The sequence below is a fragment of the Amblyomma mixtum genome, chromosome 1 (genome assembly GCF_055824585.1).
Source record: "Amblyomma mixtum isolate Tamu chromosome 1, ASM5582458v1, whole genome shotgun sequence".
In the NCBI taxonomy this organism is placed as follows: Eukaryota; Metazoa; Arthropoda; class Arachnida; order Ixodida; family Ixodidae; genus Amblyomma; species Amblyomma mixtum.
The window spans coordinates 256,329,644-256,343,715 of NC_143012.1; the positions used below are offsets into that span (position 1 = coordinate 256,329,644).

General features: G+C 46.1%; 1 protein-coding gene across 1 annotated transcript in view; it reads right to left on the reverse strand.

Annotated features, from left to right (window-relative positions):
• The window catches only part of LOC149371534 (cystinosin homolog), a 45,326-nt gene that overhangs the window by 9,852 nt on the left and 21,402 nt on the right, over nt 1-14,072 (reverse strand). Inside the window, exons 3-7 of the mRNA XM_089565792.1 lie at nt 13,573-13,654; nt 10,901-11,080; nt 9,462-9,602; nt 3,440-3,539; nt 2,557-2,676 (exon numbers count right to left, since the gene is read on the reverse strand). Coding sequence (XP_089421918.1) covers nt 2,557-2,676; nt 3,440-3,539; nt 9,462-9,602; nt 10,901-11,080; nt 13,573-13,654 — 623 coding nt within the window. The remainder of the gene's footprint in view (nt 1-2,556; nt 2,677-3,439; nt 3,540-9,461; nt 9,603-10,900; nt 11,081-13,572; nt 13,655-14,072) is intronic.

Consider the following 14,072-nt stretch of genomic DNA (forward strand, 5'->3'; position numbering starts at 1 on the left):
CCGGTTCTACATTTAGTTTTTGGACATGAGGATGTCGTCAGTACTACAAGCTTGTGAAATGCAGAGCCACCCTCGGAAACATCTTAGTGTCGTGAAAGAGCTAGTTTTTCTCTGGCTGGGACCATTCTGTAAGCACGGACAGCAACCCTATAATGCTTAGAAGACCACAGGACGGTGGCGTAGATTGTCCTGCCGGATTTTTACTTGAACGGACGCCGAAAATGGGTCTGGTTGGTTTGGTTTATGGGGTTTAACGTCCCAAAGCGACTAAAGCTATGAGAGACGCCGTAGTGGAGGGCTACGGAAATTTCGACCACCTGGGGTTCTTTGACGTGCACTGACATCGCACAGTACACGGGCCTCTAGAATTTCTCCTCCAAAGAAATTCAACTGCCGCGGCCGGGATCGAACCCGCGTCTTTCGGGTCAGCAGCCGAGCGCCATAACCACTGAGCCACAGCGGCGGCGAAAATGGGTCTATACACACTACTTTATGATAGACATGCAAACGGCAGACGATTCCATAGTACTTTTGAAAAGACCAGTATAAGAAAGAAAGGCCATATGAAATGTAGAAACAGACGCGCTTTTTATTTCCACTGAGTGCTTTTTATGCCGAACGGCTTTTAAACATTGTTGCAGGTTTTTGTTCTAAAAACCGTGAGATAGAGGTCGGTGCGGTTTTCGCATCGAACGCAAGACGGTCAGAGCTCGATTGAAAGACGATTGGATAACTAAAATAAAATAATCAACTCTTTAATTAATGGGTTTAGGGAGCAATGTTGTACTGCGAAATTAAAGGTCGTCAACATCGAAGGCGAGCTCAGCTTAAAAGTTTTATGAATCGGAATTGTGGCTCCATATTTCTAAGGTGAAAAATGCGGCTTTGCAAGCTCGTCGAGTTGGCTTTCTTGCGTTGCACATTGATACAATGGCGTCGCTCACAGTTCTAATCCGGAAAATACAACTCAGTTTCTGCATTTTATGATGTAGAATAAACGTTTTGGTGACAATACCACACGCAGGGACGCCATTTTTATGTGTGTAACGCGTTAAAAGCAACTCAACGAGGTTTAAAAGCGTATTTTTGACCCTCGATAAAACCACAATGCCGATTCAGAAAATATAAAAACTGGGCTCACCTTCAGTGTTGATGGCCTCCAATTCCTCAATATAATTTTGCGCCGTAAAACCAACAATGAAAAAAAATTTATTATTTAAGTCAGGTAACCGTCTTTCAATTGAGCACTATCATGGACGTTATGTCCGCCTTCCTGCACAACACACAAGCGCAAACCAGAACTATCTCTCTCACGGTTATTAAGATTAAAAAGTGTAAATTTTGCAAACGATAGTATTGGTTGAGTTAGAGCACGACCTTTCTGATATGTGGAGCCAGTTCTTAAAGGTGGACCCAATACATTTTTATATGTGCGTTTAATGGTCCTTTAAGGCCCTAATAGCTGACCTACAAATATCACTAGTACTTCGGGCAAATAAGATGCGGAATTTATTTAATAATTTCGTGTTCCTAACTCTCAAATCCTGTTTGGATACGTGCTTATTTTTGCTTATTTAATCGATCGTGCTCGTTCTGAACAGCAAAATGGGATTAACAGTGAATACAGGTTTCGAGTATTCCCATTAATAAGCCAAAATAACATTAGAGAAAGGTTGGCGCACGCGGTGAACGACAATCGAGTAAAAAAAAGCACATGAGAAATCAAAAACGTGAACTTTCAACGTTCATTGCAAAAAAAAAAAAAAAAAAAAGTCGGTAGGAAAAATAGAGCACCCCCTATAGCAATCGTGGACCTATGGCCAACGTGGACCAAGACCAAGCGTTAAAGGTCAATTCTGGGCGTTTTTGAGGCTCACGCATTGGGAAGTTTACTAAAGAAAATTTTACTGTTTATATATAGCATCGATGCCGAATTTTGGAGCCATTCAGTGTCTTGTTCTTGCATGAGTATATTTTAAACAGCGAAGCCCAGTTCAGGCTCCGGATGCGTGACTTGATGTTTTGAAATAGGTTTATGGTTTATGGGGGTTCAGCGACCAGAAGCGACTCGGGCTATGAGGGACGCCGTAGTGATGGGCTCCGGAAATTCCGACCCCCTGGGTTCTTTAGCGTGCACTGACATCATGCAGCACACGGACTTCTAAAATTTCGCCTACATCAAAATTCGGCCGCCGTTGCCGGGACCGAACCCGCGTCTTTCCGAGCAGCCGAGTGCCATAACCAGTGAGCCACTACGGCGGTCAAATAGTCGTACTTATTTTTTACAATGATAATTCATTGCGTCGAAGAAAGATATCCAATGCGATTGTGAATTCCAAATGGTAAAGAAAGCCCCTGAGCTGCCTTTCAAGTTCGCATCCACGCGACGCCCCTGCTTCCCTCACGAGCTCTCAAAAGCACCGAAAACTTTGCTCAGGTAAACTAGAGACAAAGTGTCACGCGATCTGAAGGCATCGTCATCGTCGCTATACCTCTGCAGTTTGCCAGCATAAACGCAGAGCCACAACAGCGGTAGGAATGGCGGCGGGACTGTACCTCGTAGATGCAGCACTGCACGGCCGTGATGAAGGTGGCCACGGCGGCGTGCAGGCCGAACACGATGTCGTTCAGCTCCACCGGAATCACCCCGGTCGGGTGCAAGGCACGGTACTCCGCCTGTTCGCCAAAAAACATTCAAGTTGCCTATAGCTCAGCTAGGCCAGGATATATGTAGCGAGAGTACGGTTAAAATCGATTACACCTTGTCGTTTAGCTTGGTTTCTCTCCGGCTGCGTCCAATGTTTAGCTTTGCTTGTTATCCCCTCGTTGCGTCTAATTGCGGCTACATTAAAGACGGGACATTTGTTATGCAGCAAAGTGTGACGCGTTTATTTTATTTCCAGTTCTTCGTCCTGTAGTTGAAGCCTGCTGCTTCTTACAGTCTCTCCAACTCACTATCCATATCTACCGACGGCTCCACCGAGCCACCTTCTATATACAGTATAAACAGCTGCACCCCCCCCCCCCCCCCCCCCCCCCACCTTCTGCTACGGCGCATGCGCACAGCTGTTGGAGCTCGGTTTCGCAGGCTCGGTTTCATGTTCTACCACGCTTTGAATGCTCTTTCTAACAATAAACAAAGGTCAGTAAGTCAACTTCGTAGTTGTAAAATCGTCATCATTCGTTATGAGGAAAAGTGCATGCCGGGACCCTATCCGGGCATTTAAGCGATAAAAAAAAAAAGGTCTCCTGCTTTTTCCTAAACCTGCGCATGCCCACTGGCCGAATCTGCATATTGTTGACTGAACTGAATAAAACTTTCGTTGGCATGTTGTTACCACATATAGGACAAACTTCAGAGCATCTTTCGGCTTCGACACCTTTCGTGCCGCAGGCCACGAAAGGAGTCCCGGACGGTTGTCGAGTGAAAAGCGCTTACTTGGACGACGGGGCTGAAGTACATGCCCAGGTTGAAGAACGAGTAGGCCAGGAACCCGGTCAGGTTGAGCCCCACGAAGTCGAAGCTCAGCCCCTCGACGCTGCGCAGTGCGAAGAGGAATGTTTGCACGTGACGGAAGCCGCGCAGTGGTATCAACGAGCACCACGATGATCGATGATCGATGTGATGTGGCAGGCATGTTCACGGCTATTACACTTTGACTACCACTTCTTGCGACCAGCAAAAGTTTATTCCCCACTGACTCCCTGCTTGAGCCCGAACCCTCTACCTCCGATAGCAGCGGTGAAGCGTATGGACGACGCCGCCAGCACAAATTGAGCTTCGTAACGGGCCAGAACTGACTGCACTAAACACAAACCGCGTTTGCACATTCTCCTCCCCTATGTCTCGCGGGCACTTTATGATGGGTGTTCGATCCAGCTCGCTGGTATTAAATGACTAAAGTCCGAGTCTCCATGCACTCATGCGCACTCCTGAATGCCTAAGTTCCAGGATACCATATTTTCTCTTTCACGCAGTGGGCTTCTAGCTCGGTGTCTTCTTAGGGCGTTAGGGCTCACACCCCACCCCTTTTCTCGCCCCCCCCCCTCCACCCCCCCCACACGCACACACACACAAACAACATTCTTGTTTCAGCGCTCAACTCCGCGCCTTGGCTTCTGGAAATCGAGCTATACAGTTGACAAAGTTTCGTTACAAATCACACCATATACCGGGTGTTTCTGCGAACACTTTCAAATATTCCTGAAAATATTGGGTTCAATACAGCAAAAAAGAACAGGTGTAGGATCACCCTCCATCCCCGGCGGACAGAATATGCTGCAAAACCCCTCTAATTATCCAGGTAAATAGCAAAAACCCACTAATTCACTTTTTAATTATCGTAGCTGGGTGGTTAGTCCCAACTAGGAGTTTGATGCCGTGAACAAGACAACGTCATGTCAATTTTTGAAACGAAGAAAAACTCAATTTCTAGAGCCCTGCAACGCGAAGAAATCAGACGCTTTTTCCTGCACGAAGAGCGCCCAAATGGAATGAACGCAGCGCACAATTCGAAACGCGTGTGCTAGCTTTCATCGCTGGAGAACCTCGGCGCTCAGCTTAGACCGCGGCCGGCGTTATCGACTGCTTCGTCGCTCCGAGTAAGGAAAATTATAGTCATCGTCAGTTACGGGTACGTCGATTTGAGAGCCCAGATGGGCGCATCTGCAGGCGTTTTTTTTGTGTGTGTATATGTGTGCGCCACTTCTGGTACGGCTGCTCGACGGGCTCGTTTTTGTGCGTCATCATGAATTCATTTACTCACTAGGTTGGTCATCTGACATTTTATAATCGCTGCGCATCAGGAACCACGTCCGAAAAAGAAAAGCTTTGTCAGCGTTGCAAGGAGAGCCTGCGCGGCAGTGGCTGTGTGCTATCGCGCAGTTCTCGCGGTTGTGGCAGCGTGTGTTAGCTTGTTTCCCCAATAGAGCGCAGTCTGCATTTCAGGTGTTTGTCTCGGAGGTGCGCGTGTGACAAGGCCATTGCAGCGCCAGTGCTCCAAATCACTTGAAGTGCCGCCTAGGATTAAAACGTCACGCCACATTGTGTGATTTGTCGGAATGGCGGCGCCAGCGCAACCCTAATACTCCACTGCCGAGGAGGTGAACATTGTGATAGCTATATGTGAGCGCGCAAATGGACGCGGAGCTGGCATCCAGACTGTATGCTGCCCAACATCATGGTCGTCGTGTGCCGACTCGTCCCACGTTCGTATCGATATTTAATCGATTTAAGTCTACTGGATCAGTTCATGTTATGAAAAGGAAGCGACCAGGGAGCGCAACCGGCGATTTTGACATTGATGACCTCGCGTACATTTCTGTCAGGCAAGAAGCAAGTGACAGGGAAATCGCCAACGCGTACGGAGCCAGCCCAGCCTCAGTTTGGAGGTCACTATCAGGACGAAGCTACCACCCCTATCATGCCTGTCTTCACCAGGAACTGACGCCGAATGGCTTTCAGAAACGGCTCGATTTTTACAATTCAGAAACGGCTCGATTTTTACAACTGCTGCCTAATTAAATGTGATAAATACCCGGAATTCCTGCACAAAGTGCTTTGGACAGATGAGGCCGAATTTTGCAGGGACTCCAATGTCAGTTTGCACAATGCACGTTATTGGTGCGACAAGAACCGACTTCGGCTACGCCAGCACAAGCACCAAGTATAAGATGGTCAGCAAATGTTTTGTGTGGCATTTACGACGGCCGCATTGTCTGTCCTTACTTCATCGACGGAAACCTCGCTGGGAAAAAGTAGAGACTGCGTCCTAAAAGGTGCCGTATTTGACTTTGTTTCAGAGCTACCACTGGCGGGATTGAAAAAAAAGAAAATGTGGTTTCAGCATGATGGAGCCCAGCCACACTTTTTTTCGTTCCGCAGTGCAATTCATGGACAGCACCTTTCCCAACCAGTGGATTGGGAGGGGGGGAATCCGATTCGCCACCACTGGATACCTTCCTCTGGGGGTACGTTAAGAACGAAGTTTTCAATACGGAGCCAGCGAACCTCGAAGACCTGAAGGAGCGTATCAAAATATTAATTGAAAAGATTTCCCGAGAGAAGCTCATTTCTGCTGTGAATCCCATCAAAGACAGCATTCTACTGTGCATCGCAATGGACGGCAAGCATTTCGAACACGTGATGTGAAAACGGCTTCTTTTCATCCCATATTTCCTGGAGTGTCCAAATGGGGCTGGAACCAACTATATCCATAAAAGGTACAAATTTCATTCATTCCTGTTTGTTATATACAACTAGAAAGTGCTAAACATCTGATGACAAGGTTTCCTAATTAAGTACTAGCACTTCTTGCAGCACAGGACGTGTCTGATCCAGCACACAGCAACCGTATTGAGCCAGCCGGTACGAAGCCCATTAGTGCTAAAATTGCAATGTTTTCAGTTAGAATCTTTTCATCTACTAAGTCATTCTAATTTATTATAGGAGTCAAGCCGATACCGCATAAAAGAAATGGACACTTGACAGAAATAATACAATGCATGTCGATATACCCGCACATTTAACGTTAAACAGTAATCTGCACACTGTCAGAGAAGAGTAGTACCTTTATCCCTTTCGCGAAGCTAGTGACAAAAAAAAAAAAAAACTTTCCGGAGTTAACCAGACAGGCAGAGCGCCGGGCGTGCTTATCAGTGTTCCCAAAAGCGACGGCCGCGTAGCAGACGATGACAATAATTTTCCTTATTCCAAGCGACGAAGCAGTCGATAACGCCGGCCACGGTCTAAGCTAAGCGCCGACGTTCTCTAGCGGGGAAAGTTAGCACACGCGTTTCGAACTGGGCGCTGCATTCATGACGACACTTCACCAGCGGACGCTTCGCTAACGCCACACTTCCGGCGCTCATCGTGCGCTCAGTTTCGGTCGCATGCGGGAAAAAGCGTCGGATTTCTTCGCGCTGCAGGGCACTAGAAATTGAGTTTTTCTTCGTTTCAAAAACTGATATGGCATCGTCCTGTTCACGGCATGAAACTCCCAATTGGGACTAACCACCCAGCTACGATAACTAAAATTGCGAGGACACTTTGGCAACTAAAGTGTTGAGAGGCGAAAGCCGAGAACACTGTGCCATGACGACTTCCACTGGATGTGACGTCACACCATTCCCGTGGCTATATCGATACAAAAATTATACATCTTTACTGGATGTTCAGTGTTAGTTACGCTTAATTACACATTTTTCCATCTAATCTGACACAAATCCGACGTTTATCCAACCATTCTGTGACAATTTTCACTATGCCGTGACGACTTCCGGTAGATGTGACGTCACACCGTTCACGTGGCTATATCGACGTCCGAGCTATTTAGACACAATTTCGACATTTTTGCCTATAATTCATGAAATAATTAATCTACAGTCACCAAACCTGGCTTCTAGGTTCATTTTTTCGTTCTCTATCAGAAACAACATTGGTTTTCTTCTATCTTTTTTAGTTCCCGACTTAAACGCGTGTGACATGCTTTGTTAACGGACGATAGTATGAGCCATTAAAGGAATTCGCCTTAAAAAGTCAATTAGTGGGTTTTTGTAAATTACTTGGATAATTAGAGGGGTTTTGCAGCATATTTTGTCCGCCGGGGCAGAGTGTGTGATCCTACGCCTATTTTTCTGCTATAATGAACTCAATATTTTCAGGAATTTTTAAAGTGTTCGTTGAAAACCCGGTATAGCAAAGCACAGCGCCGCCTACTCATTTCAGTAAGGTTAAAATAACATCGAATACATGCGCAAACTAACGTCCATAAGCTTCCGCCTACTAGTTTTGAACTTTGAGTGGAAGCCTATGTACTGTACACTCTGTGAAAAGTTTAAAGCGCAGGAAGTTTTCTTATAAGCCGTATAGTGGGACCCTTGCAAAATTCGTGGAAATCTTAACCTGCCGAGTGTGGGCACCAGAGTTTCTGTTACCTTCTAGAGATTTAGAACGCTGGTGATGCGAACCCCCCTTACATCTAAACTTTTGACAAACGGTGCTCCTAAGAAAAACACCTTCACATATACTTCATTTTTTTTTATTTCATTTAATAATTTAAATAAATGAACAAACCATTGGGAAATCTTTTGCAGTAAAACAGATGGGCATTGGGAGAAAACTGGAACCGGAAGTAGGTAGCACACGATTTTCCCATGATGCTTTGCGCTTACTCCGGAAACGCACCGCACAGATTATCCACCTATAACACATTGCCTATGCGGACGACCACACCCCCCTATGCACAGATGGCTACTTAGAGTAAGTGGAGTCAGCTGTGCAGCGGGGACTAAACTTCGTTTACAAACATCGAACAAAAACGGAGCCTGCCTCAGATAAATCAGAAATGCTTCTTCTATCACACACACATTACCAGCACTCTAGCGATCATTACATATCTCTGTGCAACGGCGAGCATTCCAACCTGAGAGTGTTTTAATGTAAAATTCTATGCATACATTTATGGGAGAGGTCCCATCAAACCTACACCGTTTTAGCCGTAAACCACATAAACATATAAGCCATCAGCGCTTGAGTTGTCCATTCGTTTGCCCTCGTCTGTTACGTTGCTGTTTCTGTCACTGGCGGAATATGATTTGCACTCTGTGTGTTAGTGTCATGTTAGATACATGTTGGATGTATCAGACACGCTGCACTTGAGCACTACAGCGAACAGGGTCTGATGTACAACTTAATAGAGACCTCTGTAGCTCTGCTGTCGTTCATCTTGGATTTTAGAGCGCTAGTTCTTCTTAGCTCGTTTCACAGTTTTGTGCCGTTGTCGGCGCCATCCGCATCTCATACCTTGGCAGCGTACCAAGATTCTAAGCGGCAGTAACGGCATGGAGTTTAACATTTCGATGGATGCGCAGGCAGTGTTGGCTCGCTCGTCTAACTTGGCAGCGCGCCAAGATGCTGCGAGACCAGTAGCAGCACGGCCTGTTTTTGAAAAGTTATTTGCTTCCGTACCAACGGTAGTGCTCAAAAATTCTCATTACATGCTTGTAAGAGTCATCTGAGTTTTCGCCATCGTGTGCAAGGTGCTTCGCGAAGCGCTACCGCAGAGAACCGGCGATAATCGGCGGCACGGGGCGCATGCACGCAAACAGCAGCCGGCCGTGATTACGAGCATGCGCCTTTGCCGCCGATTATCGCCGGCTCGCGGCGGTAGCGCTTCGCGAAGTGCTGCGGCCGCGCGCTTCTGTGTTCCCTTTAATATTGAGCGACCTTGTACATAGCATCAATGCAGTTCATGCCCTTCCCCTTGCCCGTACAGGCTTCAGAGGATCGACTTGCCTGCTCCAACTGATGACCTTATATTTAAAAGCTGCTAGTAAAAGAAAGGCTGGAAACGGCTTCGTTTGACACAGTGGTTTTCCGAGTGCATGGTTCACAAAAGGAGGCCACAGCTGTACTGCCCGCCGAACACGCGCTAGAGTGCCAGATTTCTAAAAGCGCTCACCATTTGAGTTTCCAGTTGAGGTAGATCTGCGGGTAGAAAGAGATGGACCATGCCAGGAAGTAGATCCAGCCGACGACGTCGCTCAAGGTCTCTAACCAGGCTATCTTGAACACTTCCACGTGAACGAAAGCATCGGACGTCCTACGAATGGCGAAGTATGACAAATGTTTCCCTCAGCGAGCGGTGCTATAAGTGTGAATTCGATCGCACAAGCTGCAAACGCAAACGCCGAGTACAGTGTAGCCCCGGGTTGTTAGAGAGGGAGTCATGTGAACAGCGTGCCGTCCAGTGACGTTTGGTTGGGGGCGTGGCTGAGCGCGCTCAACGGCCGCACGGTTTCCGTTTGACGCGCCGGGAGGGCCACAATACGTGACGAGTAAAATGGCTCTATAGAAATGAAAAAAAAAAAATACACATGGCTACTGTTCAAGCACAGCTACAAATATCTCATTACAACCAGGAACTTAACTGTAAGAGCTATGAATGTAATAATTAAGAAGTTTGCTAGTTAACACGATTCACCCATTTTTTTGACGTGCCACCATTTGCGTTACTTTGAGGCAGACGCCATTTTATATGTCTAGAGACTTACCTCTTACCTTTTAAATCAGATAACGATGATTACGTCGCTATCGGAGCGACATGCAGATACCGTTAATTTATGGTTGATTTAAAGAAGATCAAATGGCAGAATGCAAAACGGTTTATCCGTGTGGGACCACTGCACTAAGAGCTTTATATTGTGAATAAAGGAGGCATGAGATGTCAGGGTTATGTTCCGTCATGGAGATAGACAATAAGATGGCTGTCTATATAAAGGATAATATAGGCTGTCTATATAAAGGATAATATAACATTCAGGACTGCGCCCAGCCAGCGCCACTAAGCCTAGCGGCCTATTACTTTCTGTTCTGCAGCCACGCGGTAATTCTCTTTCTTACGTTCCGAATGATGTCAAGGCTCTATTTTTCAATGTTCAAAGCCATGGGCCACATGGTGGAAGAAAGGAGGAACTATAGTCAAATAGCACTAAAAAACGAAGCGGCATATGCCCCTCAAAGGAGGCCCTCCAGCTAATGGTGTCAACAGATTTTCATGATCCCACGGTTAGTCCCAATAAGGCGAGGTTAACCCTCTTATATCCGCCAAACAGGTCCGAAGAGATTAACCACGGCGTCATGCGAGTCAGTCGACGCCATTGGTTGGAAGGCGCACTTTGAGGGACAGTTCCCACTTCGTTCTTAAGTTGTATCACACAAAAGGAGCTCTTGTCTCAAATTCCTGGTAACGGAATATGAAGCTGAAAACAGTGACTTCCGTCCGTGCGCACAACGATGCATAATAGTGCTGCCGACAAGCACGCCGTGAAAGCACGCGTCACATTCTGAAGGAAGCGGCATTGCACAGAGGGCTGAGAAATGTACGGCAAGGCGCCGTACCTGACGAAGGGCAGCGACGTGTTCATCTTGACGGTGGCGTGGCCAGCTCCGATGGCGGACACGTTGACCCAGGCGTGCTCGGTTCCCTCCAAGGGCAGCCGCCGCGGTCCGGGCAGGGCGACCACCCGGTCACCTTCCAGCACGGACGCTTGAGCCCACAAGCTTTCGTTGGGGGCGTTGCTGCAAGGGCGGCGACTCTCTGGCCAACTCTGCTCGCGACATGACAACGCGCTATGGCAACTTCGCGTTTCAAGGTTCTGTTTTAGTAGCAACGGTGCGCAAGTTCCTTTGGAACGAAAAAAGTCATGACGCCATCATGGCTACTGACGGCACCCTATTGGCGTCGCAGACCATTAGCACAAGCTCTTCTGTGCTCTTTATCTCTCTGGACAAAGCCGAGGAAGAGCCAGTATTTCGTGGGCGCACATGACTTTTGAACTGGTCTTTGAGGACAGAGAGCGCGGAAACCGAAACCGAAGTTTCAGGAGAAAACGCCGGTGTAACAAAAAAGAACAGAAAGAAAGGAGGAAAAATACGCCTACCAAATCAAAAGCTCTCGCAAGGCAGTCACAAAAGTTTCGTAGTCAGCTCGACAACTTCATAAGGGTGTGATTACATGCAGTGCTCGGCTGGGTTAAAATACTCGCACGAAGAAATTGCTGCATTTAGAGGACTCGTTATCTTAAAACCATGTACGTAGGCCAGGAGGGAGCGTTCCAGATTGACTATCATGTCTCTGTCCGCTGAACATGCGGATACTCAAACCCTCTCTTTCAGTGGTTAGCCGCGCCTTGCCCGTTGTCATGCACTGAATAATTTGCAGGGCTGATTAACAAAATTTCGGTTTTTTTTACAAGAATCTTTGACTTGGTTGAAATTCTATTTTCTGTATAAAGCTGATCCAGAACCAGACAAGTTCTGCCAAATGCTTTTGATAATAATTTATTTAATACGTATACTTCGGCATATCTTCATCCACTCTGTCGTTTTCAAGGCCCTGTGCACCGTTATAGGTAAAACAACGAAATAAACAACGGAACCTGAAAACTTGCACATATACATATATTCCTCGGCCAAGATTCTAGTCGCTTTCCAAACAAGTATAAATTCAGGCTGAGAGCTACAGCAGGAAAGATGAGCTTTGTTTCGGATGAAAAAGAAAATCAACACAAGAGACGGTCCGACCAGGCCATGGCTGCCGCAAGGGAACTCAGTTGGCTGCACGCGATTTTACAACTTATAAGACAAGATCAAGCGATTTCTTATTTTAGGCTGCAACAAAGAAAAAAAAGAATAGAAATAGCCTTGTACAGTGTTAGGGAGAGCCGAGATAAGAGTATCGGCATGTACTATTTTCAAATAAGAAAACATAAACACAGACATGTCGGCCATGCTAGGAGTAAGAGTAACGAGAATGAAAACATAATAATAAATTTATCAAGCACAAACAGAGAGCTAGCTTTTTAAACACAGAACAGAAATATGCAGTAGCAAAACAAACAGCAGCGAATACCTCTTCAGGCGCTAATTGCCAGTACGGTTTACCGGGCTTTCAACATCCTTCTTAAGTTTCCGTTCTAGGAGGTGAAATGCGCTTTCAAGAGCAAGTATTTTTCTAGTGCACAAAGCTGAATACGCAGTGCGAAAGTTAGTGAATACCTTAGGCTAATTCCAGAAGGTTCTCAGTTAACCGTCGATTGTAAAGCTTTTGAAAGTAGTTACTCATGCTGCGGTTTAATTTGAAAAGTTTTTAAAGCACGTTTTGGATACGAGAGGCCGTAAAACGCCTGCTCACGTCCTAATTATTGGCACCATTGTATCCACACGCTAATAAAGTCCTGCTCCGAGAGACTGGTGCGTTAAAAATGGTCCCTGCGATAACGAATGTTTCCGCAGTGTTCAAAAGGAGGCAGATGTTGCACGGAATTGGAAGTGCTGCGCGAAAGATAGTGATGCAGGCGACGATATTATAGTAATAAATGGTCTATGGAAGAAACATCCTATTTGGTAAAAAAAAAACTGATAACGTGATAGTAACTTATTTATCTGAAAACACTACAGACCCGAATTGGTAGGAAAAAACCTGAATTGTCGAACTTTTTTGCTGAATATTTTAGAATTTGAAGTAAAAACATATCGCCCTGATTTTTACCGCTCCCCCCTCCCCCCCTCTCGAAAAAAAAAAAAAAGATCCGGAAAAATGCAACTCGAAAACGAAGGGTTCTACACATATTTAACTACCACGTATATACGGAACATTTTTCCTCTAAGGATAATAACTTAATGTAGGAGCCCTAAGACTACTGCATAGAGCCAGCTGTTTGCAAGCGTCAAAGTTGAAGGCATTTGCGCCCTCCGTGTGGGCACTGAACAATGACGCAGTACAGTAACGAAAGGACTCGGTAAATTTATGGAACACCTGCAATACGCTCTAACTTCAGGCTGCGCACGTCGCAAGTGTTCATGCTTTACTTGTGCGTCCTTACGCAAAGCAAATTGTTCTGAACTCGAACCGTGTTTCGCCACGTCGTGCTCTTGCTGCTGTCCAAAAGCTATAACTTGAACTTATGATGCAGCTTATTTCTTTTTTTGAGGGAGTCAGAACTGAGCCGAGCAAGGAGAGAAAATAGGCACGAAAAAGAAAATCCCAATAACTGAAAAGCGGTACTAACTCGAGGTATATGAAGAACCCTCCATCGTTTCCGAGCGGTATACTTATGTCTTGCGTTGACACGTGCAGGTCCCAAGCGCTGCCTGAAACAACAAAGAAAGCGTAAAGGGTGGGGATATTCGAGACTTTGGAATAGCGAATATTCTCCTATTCTACGTTGCTGAACGAATCAAATAGTGCATTTTCAGAATTAATCGATACCAATGGATACGTTGCAGTTTTTGAATACCTTACGAATAAGTGGCACGAAGTTGGAATCAGGCTGTACGCAATTTTATTCTATGACCGTTAAAAAAATATAGGCCAACTCCGACACCGGACAGCCAGCTGCCGCAATCAACGGCCTCCGAGAGTGCGGCAGGGCTAAGGAAGGTTTAGCAAATCCTGTCTTAATGCCTGATCTCAGAGGCCATGGCTTATACGTAGTTGTCGTGAAAATATTCTATTCTTATTTGATTCAGTTTTTAGCTACGTTCTTCGTAATCGATTTGGTTTTGAGAA